At 47.1% G+C, this 21,229-nt stretch overlaps 2 protein-coding genes across 7 annotated transcripts in view; one reads left to right on the top strand and one right to left on the bottom strand.

Annotated features, from left to right (window-relative positions):
- Nucleotides 1-11,550, top strand: part of GOLGB1 (golgin B1) — a 54,738-nt gene extending 43,188 nt beyond the window's left edge. For all 3 annotated transcript variants that reach the window (XM_032960064.2, XM_032960063.2, XM_076069438.1), the window contains exons 18-27: nucleotides 221-526; nucleotides 1,219-1,602; nucleotides 2,069-2,247; nucleotides 3,169-3,328; nucleotides 4,232-4,351; nucleotides 5,478-5,642; nucleotides 6,686-6,789; nucleotides 7,355-7,489; nucleotides 7,787-7,913; nucleotides 9,519-11,550. In XM_032960064.2, coding sequence (XP_032815955.2) covers nucleotides 221-526; nucleotides 1,219-1,602; nucleotides 2,069-2,247; nucleotides 3,169-3,328; nucleotides 4,232-4,351; nucleotides 5,478-5,642; nucleotides 6,686-6,789; nucleotides 7,355-7,489; nucleotides 7,787-7,913; nucleotides 9,519-9,677 — 1,839 coding nt within the window. In that variant the 3' untranslated portion in view covers nucleotides 9,678-11,550. The remainder of the gene's footprint in view (nucleotides 1-220; nucleotides 527-1,218; nucleotides 1,603-2,068; nucleotides 2,248-3,168; nucleotides 3,329-4,231; nucleotides 4,352-5,477; nucleotides 5,643-6,685; nucleotides 6,790-7,354; nucleotides 7,490-7,786; nucleotides 7,914-9,518) is intronic.
- A 767-nt stretch (nucleotides 11,551-12,317) lies between these two features.
- On the bottom strand, nucleotides 12,318-18,306 carry GSKIP (GSK3B interacting protein). 4 transcript variants are annotated; one of them, XM_032960065.2, is made up of 3 exons: nucleotides 18,224-18,306; nucleotides 16,725-16,959; nucleotides 12,318-14,964 (listed from the first exon to the last, which is right to left on the bottom strand). In XM_032960065.2, exons 2-3 carry the CDS (start codon nucleotides 16,920-16,922, stop codon nucleotides 14,788-14,790), a joined length of 375 nt encoding a protein of 124 aa, XP_032815956.1. In that variant the 5' UTR covers nucleotides 16,923-16,959; nucleotides 18,224-18,306; the 3' UTR covers nucleotides 12,318-14,787. The 4 variants fall into 4 exon arrangements, with proteins under 4 accessions (XP_032815956.1, XP_032815957.1, XP_032815958.1 ...); XM_032960066.2 differs by having other exon boundaries at nucleotides 16,725-16,962; nucleotides 18,224-18,305; XM_032960067.2 differs by having other exon boundaries at nucleotides 18,240-18,295.
- Nucleotides 18,307-21,229: the final 2,923 nt, after the last annotated feature.

The raw sequence follows: 21,229 nt of genomic DNA, 5'->3' as shown, positions 1-21,229 counted from the left end.
TTTAGAGTATTTGGCCGCTATAAATTTCCACGTGATAAGCCACTTTGTTGAGCTGTAATTCGTGATGGCCAGGTCGCTTCTGAAAAAGAGCTACAAATTTCAGTGGGCCTTACCTGGCAAAATAAAAACAGTTGATCGTTTACTTTAATTTGAACCAGCCGTTTCTTATCACGGAAGACCCCCCCCCCGCGACCCTAAGCGCCGGCCTCTGCGCACGCAGGACCTTGCATCGCTGCGCCACGAGAGCGGCGTTCTGCGGGTGCAGTCGGAGACGAGCGACGAGCGCGTTGCCGAGCTGGTGCACGAGTTGCAGGCCGCCGAGCTGGCCGCGGCGCAGGCCACGCACGAGGCTCGGCAGCGGGGGGAGCAGTGCCGCGCCCTCCGGGGGGCCCTCGCTTCGCTGCAGGCCGAACGCGACCAGCTAGAGACCGGAGCCGGCTCGGGAAGCCGTGGGACGCCAGGGGGCGACGAGGAGCTGCCGTCGCTGAGGGCGGAACTGGCACGGATGCGGGAGGACTTGGCGAAGGTGTGACGGCTTTTAAACGCTTTTGAAACCCACATTTAGGCCTGAGCTCTGCTCTCCGTCGGGCTGTCCGTTCGTAACAAGCTGGAACGGAACATCCCCCATCGGCTCAGGGCTGTAGACAGGAGATGAATGATGTCCCCCTTACTCATTTTACAAGGATTAGCTAATACACATAGATGGTTGTGGCTGTGACCGTGTATATGCTTATGATGTTATGAATAGGCCAGAAAGCTAAAATTTGGCACACATATACAGTGAGTCTGTGCTTGTACATGTATGTTGAACTTCATTCGCACGGTACATAGCCAACCATGTGCATGTACAGCCATTTTGTCTACCCACTGCTGGATGAGGACTTCAAGCCCTGTGTGGCTTGTGGGGGTTTTGTTATCTCAGGGCTGATCTTTACATGTAGATGATGGTGTGATTCATAGATGTGGGGGAAAAGAAGTACATCACAATTATGGATATAATAGCCAGGACAAACTGGGTTTCAAGTAGGGTCAGCTAAGAGTTCTACATTGTTTTAACTATTGTGTCAAACATTTATATACGGTCCCCATCAGTGAATGAAGTCGCTCATTTCCCATGGCGTGTGACACCCAAGCTGATAAGACAGTGGCAGAAGCCCATCCCCTACCAGTTCCTAGTCGCGTTGTGCAATCATTGGTTGTGAATGGTTGCCCCCGCAGGCGCTTGATGACAATGAGGGCCTTGCCGGCGAGCTTGCCGCCCTCCGGTCCGACGAGTCCGTCCTCCACCTGGAGTCACGCGTCGACGAGCTCACGGAGCAGCTGGCTCGGCGCGACGCCGAGCTCGCGCGTCTGCCGGCCGCGTCGTCCTCGCGCGCCGGTGCCCCGGGAGGGACGGCGCGGGAGGAGGAGGCAGAAGCGGTGCGGGCGGTGGCGTTGCGCACGGAGGCTCATGCGCCACCGAGGGAGCCACGCAGGATGGAGGAGAGGAGACTGGGGGGGGCGGCGGCGGAGTCGGCGGTGCCGGCTACGGAGCAGAGCCAGGACGAAGTGCAGAGCTTGCGGAACTCACTGGCCGCACTGCAGGACGACCGCGACCGACTGGTACGGGTGAACGAGCTTGAAATATGCACGTGCAGCCCTTTTATCAATCCGCTGCTCTATGAGTGCAGGCGAGCATACACGTGGCAGCATACATTTTTTTAAGTATAACAATGGATTTTGTGGCGCCGCCCCTCTGTTGCCCACCAAGTAGCCCTGCAGCCCTCTAAAAACACCCTGTATTGTGCATGGTGGTTACTCATCCAAGTGCAACCCTGCTTCACTCCTAAGCTCTGATGAGTTCGGGCAAATTCCTGATGATTTTTTTCTATACCGCTATAAACAGTATCGATTTGACTCATAACTCGATGACAAAACAAATGTATTGACAACGCTAATCATAACTTTTGACAATTCATGCAATCGAGGAAGGAACAAATTATTAATATCAAATCCACTCCTGCTGCTCTCATCCCTTTGCCACTGCGTGTGTGCTGTCCCCCGGCTCCCCGGCGGCGTTTGACCCCAGCTGTGGGAGCTGCGTGGGCTGCGTGAGCAGTACGTGCGCATCGGCGAGGAGAGTGGCGACATCCCCCACCTAAGGGCCGAGATGCACGACCTCAAGCAGCAGGCGATGGCACAGCAGGCACTGCAGGGCGCACACCGAGAGGAAATGTCCATCCTGCAGGTGCAGGTGTCACATATGCGGTGAGCCACCGGACACGAGCCCGGGGAGAGTTTGGACAAAGGGGCGCCATGGTGGCGAAATGTTAACAACCTCTACAGGAGGTTGCAGATTCAAGCCCGACCCTGAAGCCTGTATATACGGAGTTTGCGTGTCTCTCTCCCCGTGGTTGCGTGAAATTTTCTCTGGGTCCTCCGTTTTTTCCCCTCCACATTTAGAAAGATGCGTTCAGAGTATTTGGGTGAAATAAATTTCCACGTGGTGATAAGCCACTTCGTAGAGTAATCATTTGTGGCCAGGTATCTTCTGAAAAAGAGATATGTAGCTCAGTGGGCTTTAGCTGTGTTTGTGTTGTACGAGGGTTCTCAACACTTTATGGGCTCCTTGTTGGATCTGTGAGTCCGATTTTTCCCCCACTTCTGGTCTTCATAAGGCACAAAATCGGGTCAGTGGCATAGCTACCGAGTTTGCAGGCAGTGTTAATGCACGGTGGTGGCCAGGAACCGGGCAATGAAGAGGGGGGGGGGGAAGTTGGACAGAGGGCCCGAGTTAATCCCTTGCACCAGGGCTCATGCTGGCTACGCTTTGCTACGACTGGATTGGATGGCTGTTGTATTAAGACAATACTGCAGGGTGGGCAACACAAATCTAGAACGAAAGATATATTGTGGAGCGTTTCTAGTCAGCCCATAACGATGGTTCATTAAAATGAATTATCACGCTTACGATATGCGCAATCGCATGCGTAGGAATGGTGTATGATTTTGGCAAATTGTATGCAAATTGTATGCAAATTGTATGCAAACATTACATTCATTCTAATGGAACAATGTGGAAAAAATGAGACATTACGAACGATCATGAAAATGTATCAGATTTTTATGAAGAACGGCACTGGCCGAATGCAAAGATATTCCTAAAGCTCAACGTGTCCGTTATTTCAGGTCCGACAACGAAGCATTGCTGGCGGAAAATCAGGCGATGAAGGAGCAATTTTTGGCAACACTTGCAGACAGAGACTCGCGCATCGCCGAGCTGCAGAGGTTTTGCCAAGAGCTGAGGTCTCAGAGTGGTGGACTGGACCAGCATCTCACCACGGGAAAGGTGTTGCCCTGACAACCAAATCATTATTAAATTTTGATTTAAAGCTTTCGTGACTGCAGTAATTCATATTCTTAGCTCTTTCGGTAAAGTCACGTTTATTGTTTCCCTTCCCTTCAACGTGACTTTACCGAAAGAGCTAAGAATATAAATCATTATTAGTTACACATCTTAATTATACAGAGTGTGCGTTATATCAACAATTTAACCTTGTTTTTGTTTATTTCTGTGTACTGATAGTTTACAACTTTTGTGTTCATCTTAAAATGTACTTTAATTAGTGCTTAACTGTTGATATACAATGCAATACCTAATGCAACTTTTACTATACACTAGATATAACAATTACAGATAGTCTCAACTGGCTTGATGAAGCACGTTACATTTTTATCGATTTTCATAAATCAAATACATGCGAATTTTGTTTATGAACTTTGAAGTAAAATATATTTTACACTTTTTATCGTATGTACTATAGTCTGCCTATAGCTACACCACCCAAAATATGATAGATCTCTTCACATTTCGGAAGCTAAGCAGGCCTGAGCCTGGATAGTTATTTGAAGGATGACTACTGTACACACCAGGTTGTTATAAACTGGGCCAGGCTGCATGGTGGGCAGCAGGAAGCAATGCAGTAAAACCCATTATCATACTGTACTTCTATGATCCCACGTCTATGCTTCCGACATTACAACCCACACCGGTGAAACATTCTAAAATAACATCCATGACTTGCAAATCGTGGGGAAGCCCTCATCAAACAGTAGATTTGTTGTCATGGCCATAATTAACATGCAACGCTTTTTTTTCCCAGCGCATTCTTTCGTCTTGAAGGTAGAGAGTTGCGCACGCGGTAGCAGTGGAACTCACCTGCCGCTCACTTGGTCTCGCCCCTCCCTACAGGCGGCTGACGGAGGAGACGGCTCCACCCCAGAGGAGGTCCTGCGGCTTCAGTCGGAACTGCAGCGGTGCCTGCAGGAGCTGCACCAGAAGGAGCTGCGCTTGCAGCAGCTCAACAACAAAGTGCGTGCTTCCGCAAGCCGGGTCTCCGTGCGCGCGCGACAGATTATCAGGACTTTCCCCTGCTGATGCGCAGAATTTTAAGTCTGGTATTTGTGGAAGCCCTGGTTAATTGCTGCAACTGCCAGCTCAGGTCGCTGAAGCAGCAACTGATAGCTATTCTGGTAACAGTGGGGTGCATTAAGGCCCTTTTGACATTGGCACAACTTTCAGAATTACTTTTGGCTGTTTAATCCACCAGAGCTCTAAAACTATATCAAGCCATGGGTGAAGCGGATGCTAGCATACAGTTAAAAGGAGAAGGCATTAGGTTTATTTCTTCGTAAACGAGAGTTAAGTCTGTGGTGCCGTACAAGGGGCTGAGACGCATCGCAAATTCGGCCACATTGCTAATGAAGACAAATGCTAATTCTCGCCAAAAATAGGAAAAAAATAAACATTGATCAAGGTTTTGTGAATGTAGGTGGCCTCTTGGCATAGGGATTAGAGCACTAATCTGCCCCTCGTGATTATGATGAACTGGGTTTCGCAAGTGTAGCCAGCTGTGGATGCACACAAGTAGAGTATAGCAATTAATTTTGCTGCACTGACCTGTGCTGCCCCCATTCTCCATTGAGCCCTTGCAAATTCACTTCTGGATGAGGGTTTCCAGACATCGTGTGGTCATTGGGGTTTATTTGAACATACTTCGCAGTGCTGATTGATGAAGACAAGCAAGATGTTAATTCCCTCGCCTGTTTTCCAGGAGGTCGTGGGATCGATTCTGGTCCTGATGCCTGTATATTTGGAGTTTGCAAGTTCTCCCCGTGGTCGTGTTAATTTTACTGCGGGCCCTCCAGTTTTTCCCTCCACATTTAAACACATGCCTTTAAAGAGTATTTGGCTGCTATAAATTTCTACGCAAGCCACTTTGTTGAGCTATAATTTGTGGCCAGGACGCTTCTGTAAGAGAGCAATATAGCCGAGTCGGCTTTACCTGGTAAAATTAAAAATAATCTAGTGTTTGCTTTTCTGACCGAGGAACCACACAAGCACGATAAAACAATGGATTTTTACTGCGTCGCCCAACGCTACCCTCCCCCCCCCCCCCCCACCGTCCGAGTTAAATCCTCGCCAATTCTCACTGCAGCTGCTGGTGGCGGTGGAGGAGCGAAACGTCCTAACCGGGCAGCTCAAGTCACGGTCGCTGTCACTGCGCGACGCTCAGCAGCGGCTCAGCGACGTGCAGGGTCGCTACCGCGGCCTGGAGAGCGAGTGCCAAGCCCTGCGCCACTCGCTGCATCACGGCGACAACGTGAGGCTTCTCAAGTACCCCGTTGATTTTTGTTTCGTGTCCAAAGCCGCTTTTGTTGCAGCAAAGTCTCTGTGTGTGTGTGTGTGTGAAAGCCACTGGTTGCCTTCAACCGTTCTACGCAAGAAAATCTGGAACTCAAAAGAATTATACTGGTAGGAACGAAGTTGTAAACTGAGTGTACCAGCCTGCAATAGATGAATGTGTCCGTCCGTCCCCTTTCAATACTTTAACGAAGTGAAATCTCGTGCTGTTGGGTGTAAAATCAGCAATAGACAGCGCAGAGACTTGTCCTACCAGCCCACCCTGCAGCGACCCGTTAAAACTTCTCCATTGTACATTGTTCACATTGGGGGACAAGGTCCAGAGGCCATAACGGCCGCCATTGCTATTTGTGTGTGCCATATTTCTCCGTCACTTTGTTCTGTTTCACTTAGGTGCCACGTGACATGCAATCCATGATATGAGGACCAAACCACGTCGTCACAATCTTCGCACCTTTGTTGTTGTCCATAAACACGTTTCGTGTGTATGCGTACTCTTGTCCGTTACCTGCCTGGCGCTCACTTATCTGCCTGATGAGTTTCTCATCATTTACAGAAGATGTTGGATTTGTTTTATGACGGTTGTATTAATACTGGATTAAAATATAAACATTTAGTGGGATGTCAGTAAATAGTGGTCCTTCACTGTTTATTGACATCCATTTTCTTAAAAGATTCCATGCAATATATTGTTCATAATAAGGCAGGATAAAGACGAATTTAGTGATTTATTTTTACATTTTATTTGTGCTTGTACATTGCGGCCTGCACAGTCTTTCAATTATTTATTGGGGAACAGATCATTGCTTTATTTTTTTCCAAAATAAATCAACTGTGCAGGCCAACTTGGCAACTCTGCGGAACAACTAATGGAAGTTATTGAGAATTCTACTTTCAAGAATTCTCAATATGTCACCTTGAATTACAGACTGGCAAAGCCGACAGAGCTAATGCCCTGAGCCTTGCTTGGAGGCTGTGCTGACGGTGATTGCGCGTACGCAGGGCAAGGAAGGAGGGGAAGAGGAGGTCCCACCGGGAGCACCGCAGGAGCGAGCGAGCGCTCGTCTCGAGGTCGACCCAGCGGAGGTGGCGGAGCTCCAGCGCAGGTGAGCGCAACGGCGCCAGTTTACAGACACCGCTCTTGGTCACGCGCTGGCGCCCAGCGGACGCCCGTACCCTAATGGCATCGTTTATTCACCCCTCCCCGAAAAGATTCAATGATTTGTTGTCATTTAAGAGGTTTTCACTTCGATTTTAAGTATAAATTGTTTTTCGTGTCTTGCTGGCAGTTGTGTTTTTTTCATATATCTCATTTTGTTCTTTGTCATGTACTCAATGCAATGTCAGCATCTCATTTGAATGTCATTTGCATCGGCGGCAAATAATTTTTAATGACCATTAGCTTTGACACAAAGTGATGCAGTGACAAGGGGTGACAAGCATTATTTTAAAGTGCGCAAGTGCTTTGGTGTATACTCTTTGGTTCTATTGGGTAAAGTCACGTAGGTGACCTACGTGACTTTACCCAATAGAACCAAAGAGTATGGATCCTAGCAGTCACGAAAGCTTTAAATCTAGAATTGCTTTGGTGTACTTATGCTAAATTGAAGACCCTACTTTCCATGCTGTTCACACGAGCCTGGGCATTTATTCTTCTTTGCGACTCCACAGACTGACCGAGACGGAACAGCTCCACGATACGTCGCATCAAGAGCGCTCTCGGTTGGAGGAGACCCTGAATGAGGAGCGTGAGAGGCGAGTGGCAGCGGAGGAAGCCCTGCTTGAGCTTGAGGAGAAGATGAACCGGTACGGGTGGCGTTCGGTGAACACCCCACTTCAATTTCCTTGGTTGTCTCCGACCAAATAACCCAGAATGCACCAGCTCAGATTTCAGAAGCTAAGCAGGTTCGAGCCTGCTTAGCGTCCACGATGCCTCTGCCAGGTCTTTCACTCAAATCTTGCTCCACTCTATCCAATTTTGAGCGTTATTCTTTATTTCCCTCTATGTGGGGACCCCATTACTTGAAGTTGTCAACCGGCATTTTTATTTGAGCAGTAACAATCGTCGCCTTCCGTTTTGTTTCGCGTGCTTCACTTTGCCAGGCTGGAGGCAGCACCCAGGCCTGCAGTGGCCACACCTCCTCTCCACGAGCACAGCATCATCATGGATTCGGACGACGAGAGGGAAGCTCTCATCATCAACCCCCGAGAGCATCACATTGTGCGCAAGGTAGCGTTAAACGCCGCACTGTAACATACATTTTAAACAGCATGCACATGTGACACGCGCGTACATACATAACACACACACATAAGCTCTCATCTTAATTTCAATTGACACTCTCTAAGTCATGTGGGGATGTGTTTACCAATCATCAGGGACTTGTATATTTGAATGAAAAAGATTGAGCCACAAGGTCTGGAATTTGGGAAGCCCTAAATAGTATATTAAGGTTAAAGTATTAAAGCTTTTGTGACTGCATAAAATTACTCATTGGTCTTTTCGGTAAAGTCACGTATGTAGAAATACAATAAAATTATATTAAAACAAAAAACAATCACGACGTTTCGACCACAACGCAAAAGCGACCAATATTATTATTATGAATAATGTTGGTCGCGAAAGCCTACGTGTTAAACTGACTAACCTCTATGGGGAGGATACTTTTGCGTTGTGATCGAAACGTCGTGATTGTTTTTTGTTTTTATATAAATTTATTGTATTTCTACATACATCACTTTACCAAAAAAAACAATGAGTATATTAAGGTTTTCAGAGAAGAATACCAACTGCCTTAAATATTAGCCACCTATATATCATACAATTCTTTACTGAAGACGAGCCATTGGTCGGAATGTTAGCCTCTCGTTTATACGTATGTTATATGAAAACTTTATGGTGAAGACGGTGAGTTTATTTTATTTGCTTCTGTACCACTGACAATGCAGTCGCTTATTTATTTTGGAACTAAATGTTCTCGTTCGGTCATTCGGGGTACTTTAGCCAAAGGATATGCATTGACGCCAGTGGAAATTGAACACCAAACTTCATTCCTCGGTTTTCCCTGATTCCATTGATGGAGAGGTTACCACCAATGGCAGCCCCGTGTATTTACACAAAGATGAAAAGGAAATACATTTGGGTGACCATTCACTTGAGCTGGTTCAAACACGATGCGAATTTAACATATTCACATAATGCATCTGAAAATATTATTGTCGTGCTATTCTTAATAATAAAACATAACTGCGTGCCAACATCCACTCCCGCTGTGAGATCACTGCACGTTTTCCCACTCCCATAAAAAAACTCAAGATTACCTTTTCGTTTCCCAGGCAAAAAACAGCAAATGGTTATGACTCACCTCCCACGCGTTTCCATGATCTGTCACGAACCATTTTCACGATGTATTTCAATGTTTTCTTTTTTTATCAAATAATTTTCTACCTCATGTATCATCTATTTCAAAAGTGACGAGTTTTTTTTCCCCATTTCATTTTCACGATACATCAGAATCAAAATCTATATTAATCTTTATTTATCCTGGAGAAATACATTGTGTTGGGGGCACAGTGATGCCCTTGGCACGTAACAGAAGCCTGTTTCGTCTTTCGTCTTGGCAGATGTGAGATAGCTGGCAGAGTGGCACTTGAAACATTAAGCGTGCATTCCCCCCCCCCCATCTCAGCAGATGCACAGCAATGGCTTGTGTACTGTGGCTTCGTGTCACATCACGCACCACGCCGTGTTTCATCTCGGCAGATGCGTGGCAACGGCTTGTGCAACCGTGGCTTTGTGCCACGTAACATACGACCGCGTGTTTCGTCTCCGCAGATGCGCGGCGGAGGGTGGTGGTGCCGTCGTTGGCTGGGAGGCCGTGCCGCATATTGCTCGCGGCTGCTCCGCTCGCGGCCCCTGGCGCGTGTCGCGCTCCTCTGCTACCTGCTCGTGCTGCACGCCGCCGTGCTCATGTGTTACCTCGGCCTCCTGTGAGCAGTGGGCCGATTTCTCCGCAGGCCTCGCTGCCAGCCTGCATGACTGCCTATCAGAACGCGACAGCCCGAGGTTTGGATTTCAGGCAGTCGTTTCACAATGGGCGTAAATCAGGCAGGGTACGATTCAGTCGATGAAAACTATTTATAACATCGAGTGCTTTACTCATCCAAGAGTTGCTTTGGTTTTGGTTGGGAAGATTGGCCAATCTTTTTGTATTACTGTGTATAATGCATAATAGCACTAAAGTGTTGTAGATTTAATCACGAAAAGGAAGTTAGGATAGGTGGGACACTTTCGTAGGAGAGCATGTTACTGAGACAGGGGAAAACTTAAAGCCACAGGGTGAGGTGCAGTAGGAACAGACCTTGAAGGTCAGGTATCGACTTTGCGACAGGAAGCATTGGCGAGTGTGGTGGCATCAACGGCTTTGGGCCATGGATGACCTCTTCACCTTGGCATAACGAAATGAGAGGCCACAAACACTGCGTCATGTTTTGTCAGAGACCTGAATAATGCTCACAATGCAAAGTGAAATAGGAATGTACCAAAATGAGCTGCAACAGAGAGCATGCCAATGTCAGACAAATATTCTGCATTCATTGGAAAGGTATGTTTCATCCTGACTGGCAAATGCATGAGGTAGTTTTAATTTAATATTGCCTAACATTTCCATAATATAATTATAATATATGCTATGGCAACAATACTGAAATTGTGGCATTTGCTTCTGCCCTATCAAGAGATGCATCTATGTAACATTTTGGTGAAATCAAGTCTTAATTGTCTTTGTCAATAGCAGTCCTCTTAAGACAAAAAGAAGTCCACTCTGAAAAGTAGAGGACACTTAGATCACAAATATGAGTACTGTACTTTTTGATTTAAAGCTTTCGTGACTGCAGGGATTCATATTCTTGGTTCTTTTGGTAAAGTCCCGTAGAAGGGAAACAATAAAATAATAAATAAAAATATAAAGTTTTATTATTTTATTGTTTCCCGTGACTTTACCGAAAGAACCAAGAATAGTACTGTACATCATAAGGTAATGTTGCGGGCAGTTCCATCTTGTTTGTATTTTTATTTTATACTCTTGCAACCAGACAGTTTTGAAAGATCATTGTGGGTGGGAAATAAAAACACTTAGTTTTGACAAACAGGACGAATGCATGTGATCTGTTAAAAAAACTTTGGTGGTTGCTTGTGCTGCCACCCATAGCTGTCAACCCATACGGTTTACCTGTAGTCTTGTACAGGGAAACCGAGTTTTCAGGTCCATACGGCGTACAGCCGTATCAATCCGGGCAACAAAAAAAATGTCTTTGTGTTTCTCCCTTTTGATGGAACTTTGTAGGATGAACGTTGATATTTAGAAGGGCACGGGGTGACCAATAAGGCCTGTAATAAGGTAGGCCGCTGATAAGGGGTTGACAGGTATGCGCCACCACAAGTCCAGTTGTAAAATGTTTTTTCCCGGTTTATGACAGGTGTAGATACTTGTGGACCTTTGCGGGAGTTGCATCATGTGATAGAGTACATGTACAGTCCTCCCAGCGAATTGCAAGGCTTTACCCTGCTAGAGTTTATCAAATGGTGTGTAAAAAAAGTGCGGTTTTAAATGGGGCAAGTGTAACGTCGCTGTATAAAGGAGGTTGAAACAATTGAAAACCTGAAGTGCAATTCTCTTGGAGTATTTGTTTATATCTTTAGTTTATTATTTAAAATGCTATCAGATTTGACACTGATTATATTTTGGTGCAGGTGGATTTAAAATGCCCTGTTATCTCACTACAATTATATAGCTGTTACAGTGTGGGTTATTTTTTTTCTCCTTATGCCCTTTCAAACTCAATAAAGCTGCTTTATAATGGGACAATGGCCGCGTTTTTCTTACTGCAACCATATTCTTCATAGCGCATGGCAGGCGTGTAACTTTGCATCAATTCAAATAAATTAGCCGTCGCAATAAGTGCATCGTCCTATAAGAATCGATAATTTGCAATGCAAAATGTATGCAATTTACAAGATGTCGCTAGGCATGGGTGATGGCCCAGTGGTCGAGGCTAACGATGGAGCGAGAAAACATTCCCGAAAACCTTCACCATGGAGACGAAACGTTTAAATCGGATCTTGTACAGACCCGAGATGGATTGTTGCCATTGAAAGGCTGAGAGATGGCAATGACTGGAGAAGGCATTTAGCCTGCATTGGATAAATAAATAATGATATACAAACTATTTGCTCACATTTCAGAATTGGACAAACGAAACTGTATAAATGACAATTCATTGACTCGCTAAAATGGGGAATCTTTGTATGCGTGTGGAAAAATGTACAAATGAACACCTTTGTAGTGACATGCAAATACTTCAACATAAAGCATGTTAACTATTTTACTGTATGAGCCAAATTAAGTGGCTGTAACTGCCTTCGATACATTTCAACCTCGCCATGAATTCTCCAGACCTCTGGGATTTAAAATCGAAAAGGATATTACAAAAAAACGCCTGCCCATTGAGGTTTGAATTTGTAAAATGAGCCACCCAGACGAATTTGTTTAACTTACAGGGGCACACTTTTGTTCAAACGCGGTGGTAATGTGCAGTAATTGAGGCACTTGAAAACATACATAAATGAAGTATGTACCAGCAAGTTCAGTTTTTATTTTTTCAGTTATTCCCTCAACCAAATTAACAAGTACACATACTTATTTCTGATTTTAATCAAAGCAATTACATTCGCGAACTCAGAAGTGTACTGAAAATATTTATTTTACATAAACGAATCATGTAAAATTCAGTACCCTTTGAAATTACTGTCCAGCATAATCCTTTAAATTGTTACATTAAACTTGTCGCAAATTTGGATGTTACATTTTTTATCCCCCCTCCCCATCCCGTTAAATACAATTTCGATAACTGCTTTAATAAAGATGGAGATTGTTATGTTTACAAAAATACAGTACATTCAAAATAACAACCATATGAAAATACAGCACCTTAAAAAAGCTGGACATTTTTCGAAATACGACAGTGATGATGTAAGGCGTCCGTTTCACTCCCAGTGGAGCGCTCCGACATTGCAAGCAAGGCCTCCATGTTATGTCAACGTCTATGTCCTTGAAGCAATGCGCCACAAGTATGCCCCACGTCCAAAACGTAGATCAGTATTTAACTCCTAAAGTTTACTGAGCAAGCACATTCGATAGTTGTCCTTCATAGCATTGGGGTCAAATTGCATCATCTATCGGGGTGTTTCCGATTCCGGTCCTTGCAACCCCACCACGATGCACCTTTACATGCGTGCCAGCCGTCTCCATTCAAGAACAAATTACAGCAAGTCGATATGAACTCCACGTGGTTGGTAATTGGTGGTACCAATCGTTGATAACACCAACCATCAGGTGAATGCCAATCATCAGATCTCTTTAACCTGCCCTCTACATTACATGGGGTGCACACACAAGACCTCTCGCTTAATTTGAATACTATGGGACAAGCATGATCTTATTTTAATCAGCATTCTCAACAATGTGGTGGAACATGTTTCTTTATCATCATGATGCGCATGCAACGTGTAATTAATTTTTAATTGAACGAAGAGCATTGGTAAACGTGCAAAGGTGGCCGTGGTTGGTTGGGAAGACCGACGTTTTGAAAAAAAAACCCGACCTTAAAAGTACTCTCGAAGCAATACTCGAGGTAGTTTTAATCATCACGAGTAATGTTGTTAGATTAGCTGATGAGTTTGAGAAAGTGGGATATTGCCGCTGTAAATAATGACAATGGATCCCTTGAACAACGAGTTCCTGCATTCCTTACCAGTCTACCTCTCAGAACTGAAACTGTACCAACTTGGCTTCTGCGATTGAGGCTACATCAATTCTGTTGCACACCAGGAGTTGTGTGAAAAGTCTTCAGTTATTAACATTAAGATACATATTCAGGAGGGGAGGTGGGAGATAGTGGTGGTGCAGTAGTTAGCACATCGCGCTAATAATCTAACAACCTGATATCAATTCCTGGCCACGGTTAACATCCTTGGTGAATGATATCCGAACCGGTTCCTGGCCATCCTTCAATCCACAGTGACCAGTGTGGGGAAGTATTATCCAACAACCGCTATGATTTACATGACACGTAGTGGCTTGGACAAATAGCTGTAACTTATAATTTCACTGCTTGTACGCATGAGTAGACCACAGAACCCTGCAGCTAAACGGATCGTGCAAACAATTTTACTCCGTTAAGGCGAGTAGAGACACACGTACGTACCCTCGCATATGTAAACCATGCAAATGCAATTGCAAGGGCACGTCCAGCACAGTGTCATTTCAGTCATGTCAGTGTGAAGTGCAAAGCCATGCTTCGTCTGTAGTACACAAACAGGCTGAGCAAGTCCGATGCACATTTGCAAAGCTGACCACCGAAAGGTATGTGGGCGTGACGAATGCATGCACGCTTACAAGGTGTGTGGATTAACTCTTAAGAAACTACTGTTAGCATGCAAAGGGTGGCTCTTTGGGCATTTCCAAAGCATAATCATGAAAATTTACTCATGCCATGGTTACAATTGATACATATACTGCATTATTTCAAACCTGATTGCATACATATTTTTCCACATTCTTTTTAATATGCGAAGCCACAGAAGAAATCTTCACTGCAAAGTTATGTACGGCTTATGCAAAACGTTTGTAGCAGTATAAAAATTACATGTTAAAAGTATTCTTCAAACTTATAATGTATGACAGAATGTTGAATGTGTACTGATGGTTTTCATGTGCTTATACTGCATTTTTAAGTGTGCTTTTCATTAAATAACACATAAGTAAACTGCACTGTGTGATTCTGCATTAAATAACCGTGTTTACTTTCACGATGGTAAACATTTCCGATTTGTTTAAACACTACACTAGCATTTTTTATTACAGCGTCGGCCTTAAGTAATACGAGTTTACAAATGGATCTCCTTCGTAAAAACACTACGGTGGCGCTAACCTGTGTGTTTGGTTAAACATCTCTCTCAATGTCAACTTGGCTCAGCCCCCCATGCATTTTCTAAAGATCATCCCCCACAAATCTACGCATTCGACACACGCATGTGTACACCCTTATAGGTCCGCCTGCTGTGCCTGCTGCTCCTGCTGCAGGGCTTCGAGGCGGTGAAACAGGGCGGCGCTGAACGCCTGCCGGTACGCTGGGCTCACCGTGTCGAGCAGGGAGTAGATTGTCTCGTGGGGCTGCCCATCCAAGCTGTCGTCCACCAGGTCAAAGGCGTGAGACACGATCTGGTGGCACCGGGGGGTAACCGGGGGGGGGGGTAACCGGGGGGGGGGGGTAACCGGGGGGGGGGGGTAACCGGGGGGGGGGGTAACCGGGAGGGGGGGGGTAACCGGGAGGGGGGGGGTAACCGGGAGGGGGGGGGTAACCGGGGGGGGGGGTAACCGGGGGGGGGGGGTAACCGGGGGGGGGGGGGTAACCGGGGGGGGGGGTAACCGGGGGGGGGGGTAACCGGGGGGGGGGGGGTAACCGGGGGGGGGGGGGGTAACCGGGGGGGGGGTAACCGGGGGGGGGGGGGTAACCGGGGGGGGTAACCGGGGGGGGGGGGTAACCGGGGGGGGGTAACCGGGGGGGGGGGTCACCGGGGGGGGGTAACCGGGGGGGGGGTAACCGGGGGGGGGGTAACCGGGGGGGGGAGTAACCGGGGGGGGGGGTAACCGGGGGGGGGGGGTAACCGGGGGGGGGGGGTAACCGGGGGGGGGTAACCGGGGGGGGGGGTAACCGGGGGGGGGGTAACCGGGGGGGGGGTAACCGGGGGGGGGTAACCGGGGGGGGGTAACCGGGGGGGATAACCGGGGGGGGGGGGATAACCGGGGGGGGGGATAACCGGGGGGGGGATAACCGGGGGGGGGGTAACCGGGGGGGGGGTAACCGGGGGGGGGGGTAACCGGGGGGGGGTAACCGGGGGGGGGGTAACCGGGGTGAGGGTAACCCGGGGGGGGGGGGGGGTAACCCGGGGAGAAATGGGGAATGTCAGTACATTCGTGGGCAGTAAGAGACCTCAAAAAACAGCACACACCCTAATAATAATAGGGTTTTTCCCCAAAAGGCATCATCTGGTCTAGCACCATTGAGACGAGGCTCGAAAGAAAGCTGTCTCTGGTGTGGACCAATCAGTTTCAAGGACAATGCATGTATTATCAGTGTGTTTTTTGTTTGCATTTTGACTGCAAGTATTGTGGTTAATGCAGACATGAATCCTTGTAAAAAGGTTTCAGTTTTGTTGCCAGAAAAAAAGAGGAAAAACCCTGTTATTATATTTTGGTACTGGCAAAGGAGGTCCAATGGAGCACACACCCTGTTGTGTTTTACTCGTGCTGTGACCCACCTGCACTTATTTAGAACTCTTTGTCAAGCCACTGGTGGATGAACGCCTACCTCTGCCATGCGGATCATAGGGATTAACGGACCACCGTTCTCCACTCTGGTCAGTCTAGAATTGGTGCAGAGGAGATGTAGGAGTATAGAAGTTGAGTACAAAAGATTTTTCAGCACTGTCCTTATAACGTCGCACCACTATCTCGCAGCATGTCCTGCATGGTGGCTCCCATTGATGCATTATCTCGGCTCAAACCTGCTTAGCTTCTAAGATATGACACTATCAGCCGTGTTAATGTGGATTTGTTCAAAAGGAAATATAGACTCTCACCTGGTCATAATTAAGGATATGTATACCACATTTCCACTCACATATCCAAACCAGCGCCAGACCCTCACTGCCTATTTTTCATACCGAGCTGGAACAAAGCCATGATACACTGACCTAAGAGGACATCTTAATCTGGCTCTCGGCCAATCAGTCTGACACGCAGGGTTAGGGTTATAGCACTCGTTTTTTATTCCCGTGCAGAAGCCTGGCTCCTGCAGTGGAGTAACAACTTGGCTCCGCCTGTCCTGCACCCGGCTGACTCGGCACTGCCCTGGCAGAACTCTCGGTTGTACGGTGGAAAGAAAGATGAATGAAAGTACGGTGGGAGTGCAGGCAGACCTTGAGGCCCATGTCAGACAGCTCCACACAGTAGCGTTGCCCCTCCTTGGTCTCCACGTTGATGTAGGCGAGGTACTCGGAACTGGGCAGCGTTCGTGACAGCGCCATGGAGCGCACAGCGAACACCACATCGTTGATGATGGCGTCGGCCTCTGTGCGCATGTCCTTGCACTCCGTCTCCCAGTCGTCTCCCTCCATCCCTGATGCGCAGCCGCAGTCTTGTCCGACTTCTTTCCTGCTAAGACAAGAGCAGGAATGTGCAGCGTTAGCACGGGTGAGTGGTTAAGGTGCAGTGAGCAGTGCCTGGTGTGGTGGGTGAACATCAGCACCAGAGGGGACACAAGAAGCTGGCCACGGCTAAGATGAAGAGTCCATTAATGTCAGCCGTTTATTGTTCATGAGAGAACTGGATTTAAATGTATACAGCTAAACACAGCAAACATTGCAGTGTTAACACAACAATGAAGTGGGGCCAACCACACCAACTCCTACGGTGCCGTGTTATGGGGGAATTACAGGAGAAAGGTAAAATTTAATTTAATAATATTTGGACAAGTTCGGATGGCCGGATTAAAAGTCCCAACGTGCCGTATACAGCCCGGGGGCCGTACTTTGCCCATGTCTGGTAAATACTGTTGTGTCGCAGGATGTAATAACTGGATGGAGACGTGCGAGATGGAGACGACTTGGGGAGGCATTCATCCAGCAGTGGAATGACCATGGCTGATGATGCCAGTATAACAAAGACACCCCGTATAGCCTTAACAGACTAATGGGACGTGCTGTTAAGCGATCATCTATGAACGCGGGCACGGTACACGAGGGGGTGGGTGGCCAGCACCACGCTCGACCGCCTTTGTCTCCCCTGTGGCGATGTTTACACACCGCACCAGGTGCTCATTTGAGGCTGAGTCGACCTAGGGGAGGAGGCCCAGGACCGGTTCAGAGAATCACTACCGGTGTTGGTGGCCGTGAGCGGGAATCGAACTCGGGTCGCCGGGTTCGTAGCGCAGCGCCGCTGACCGCTCCCCACTATAGTATAGAGTTATGTCTACATACATGTACTGGATACACGTGTACATCCAATAAGGTGTACACGATAACACACACACATAGTGCTTCACACATTGGTAACAGAAGATATGGCTCCCCATCTTCACAAACCGGCATCGACCAGCGCGGTGAAGTATGGTCAAAACGGCTCTCTCCTCCCCAACGACTCACACCGGCATGCCAACCCTCCACACCCCCACCCCTATCCAGCTGTGAATTTACAAACAATCTGTACATTGCACAGGACTCTGCAGTGTAAACAAGGCGGCGTGTTTGGAATAACAATACAGTACTGTACAGTGCATGACAACACTGAGAGCGCACGCAGCACATCGCCGCAATCCGTCTACAACGGTAACAGCGTGTTGATAATGTGAATAATATACGATAGTAACGTGATTGACGACAACAATAATAATGTTGATAATCGCGATCGATATTCTCACCGCGTCTGCCTCTCACCCTCGTGCCGCGTCTCAAGATGTCACGGCCCACGGCTCACTGCGCATGCGCGGCCCTATCACCCCCACCCCACAACCCCCACAACCCCCACCCCACAACCCCCACTACCCCCACCCCACAACCCCCACAACCCCCACCCGCACCCCACTACCCCCACAATCCCCCCGCAATTCAATGCTATTTTAATGATATTTTAATTGGCTATTTTCACTTTTACTGGCAATAAAACAGTTGTGTTAAGGGGCCGTTCATAAATGACGTCACACACCTGGGGGGGGTCAGACATTTGTGACGATGTGTGACGAGGGGGGGGGTGAGAAATGTGACGTCACATCAAAATGCGCAACTTTAAATAAATATAGACAACACGTTCTACTTATATTCTTGGTTCTTTCGGTAAAGTCACGTAGAAGGGAAACAATAAAACAATAAAATTATCACGACGTTTCGACTGCAACACCTGATGATGTGACTTTACCGAAAGAACCAAGAATATCAATCCCTGCAGTCACGTTCTACTTAATTAAATCGACTTTTTAATAAATGTTTTCTTCCCTACAACATCAGAGTGCAGCGCCACATTAAATACGCACTACAATGGCAATAGTTTAAAGCGATTTGAAGCATGTTTAATTTTTGGGGGGGTGGGCAGAGCTTTGTGACGTCATATTTGAGGGGAGGGTCTGAGGGGGGGGTCAAAAATCGCGTGACGTCATTTATGGACGGCCCCAAAGATTGTCATACCGTGTCAATCCATACGGTTCACACACCGTGTTCTTGTGCAGGGAAATTGAGTTTTCAGGTACATGCGGCGTACAGCCGTTTCAATAGGGCAACAGCATTCTTTAGTCTGTTTTTTTTGTTCAGTCTGTTTGTGTTTCTCCCTTGTGATGGAACTTTGTAGGATGAACGTTGAGATTTAAAAGGGCACGGAGTTGACCAATAAGGTGGGCACTGATCAGGGGTTGACAGGTATGGATTTGTCAAACGCCAAATAGAGAACTTATTTTTTGCAAGGCATCGAGTCTGCATTAACCACACGGTACTTGTTGGGGGGGGGGGAGGGGGGTGGGGAAGAAAAACACATGCAAACAAAGGTGCTCTGATAATATATATAAAAAAAATATTTTAAAAAAACCCACTTCGCTGAGCTATTACCATTCGTGGCAAGGTCGCTTCTGAAAACAAATCCATACAGCTCCGTGTGCCCTTAGCTGTGTAGTGTGGCACAAGTCGGAGACGAGGCTGCTGTTGCAAGGAGGCCCCGTTAGTCATTGCACCCTTGCCGGGCGTTCACAGCCAACAGGATCGCCTCCTCTCTCGCTCAACGTTGCCCTACAGCCCGGCAGAGACACAACCGACGGCGTCGACCGAGACAGCCAACGACCGGTAAAGTCACGTAGATAAAACAAAAAACAATGGAAAAGAATAAAAGTAACCAAAAAAAACCACCCACGACGTTTCGATCGCAACACAAGCGGTCTTCGTCAGACAGAGGGGAAAGAGGGGGCGGGGGGGGGCAAGCCTCCAAATGCAACTGTTTATAAGTCCACTCCCAGAACCGCTGCTTTTATTTGACTCGGCGCCTCCCTTCTCGAACCCACCAGCGGGTTCCAGGGCCCTCCCGTTGAGGTCTTCCGTGACCCCTTGCCCCAGTTCCTCCGCCCTGCCGGCACACACAGACACACACACGCGCCCCGTGTAATGTGCTCCACGGCGTGTGTGAGTGCGAGAAGTGCCCACCGCAGTTGCCGCTGCTGGACAGCAGTCGGCGATGCGTCACTACATCTGCTTAAATTAAACGTAGTCTATCCCTCTATTCAAGGAACTAAACAGGATGATTTCTCCACAAATCTGGCTGTTCGCCTGATGATGCTAGTTGTAATTACTGGCGAAACGTCGTACGCAGATTGTAAATGTTGTGAATTTGCTCTCCAACAAAGCGGTGTGCTGAACTAGTATGGAATTTGCACGTTCTGTTTACGCGACAAACCTTACTAGTTGGTTATGTTGGGCGGTGGCGGGTTTAACGACGCATTAATATTTACGCGATCCAACTCCAAAAAAAACTATTATGGATAATATTGGTCGCGAAAGCCTACGCGTTAAACAAAACGTAGTTTCGTTTACATAAACGTTGTCTTTTAAACTGATTGGCCTAAATCTGAGACAGCCTTCTTTGTGGCTGTGTCTGCATTATATACTGGCAAAAAAGTCCCATAGTTATAACTGCTCAACCCGAGCTACAATCTGATACTTGCATTGTCTTTGTTACTGTTCGTCTTTTGGCGTTCTCCGTTCTTCACACTGGTGGGGCAGGGCCATAAATAAAGCTGTGTCTGGTGTCGGCCAATTTCTGAAATGTTTTTTTTATCTCTCATGAAAGCATAGATGGTGTTACAAGGACTTAGGGGCCGTCCATAAATGACGTCACGCATCTGGGGGGGGGGGGGGGTCAGACATTTGTGACGATGTGTGACGAGAGGTGGGGGGGTGAGAAATGTGACGTCACATCAAAATGCGCAACTTTAAATATAGACCACGTTCTACTGAATTAAATATTATGTTTAATGTTTTCTCCTACAACATCAGAGTGCAGCGCCACATTAAATACGCACTACAATGACAATAGTTTAAAGCGATTTGAAGCATGTTTTATTTTCAAAATGGAAATATGTTTTTTTTTGGGGGGGGGGCAGAGCTTTGTGACGTCATATTTGAGGGAGGGTCTGACTTTTTGTGACGCCGTGTGACGAGGGGGGGGGGTCAAAAATCGTCAAAAATCGCGTGACGTCATTTATGGACGGCCCCTAAACTATTACATTTAAAAGGAATTGACGGGTCCACCTGAAGTGAGGTATGGCATCCAAAGGGAACTACATTGCTTTGCTAATACGCTCTACGAATTATATGAGGAACGTGGACGTTCAGCTGAAATGCTTTGTGAAATGCAATCACGGCTGCGTTGTCGCGCTTAAAGCTATTTATGA

This window comes from Petromyzon marinus, chromosome 24, assembly GCF_048934315.1.
Source record: "Petromyzon marinus isolate PM22_M1 ecotype Great Lakes invasive population chromosome 24, UKy_Petmar_22M1.pri1.0, whole genome shotgun sequence".
NCBI classification, from domain to species: Eukaryota; Metazoa; Chordata; class Hyperoartia; order Petromyzontiformes; family Petromyzontidae; genus Petromyzon; species Petromyzon marinus.
The sequence above is the reverse complement of the archived record's forward strand: the minus strand, read 5'-3'. Positions and strand labels throughout refer to the sequence as shown.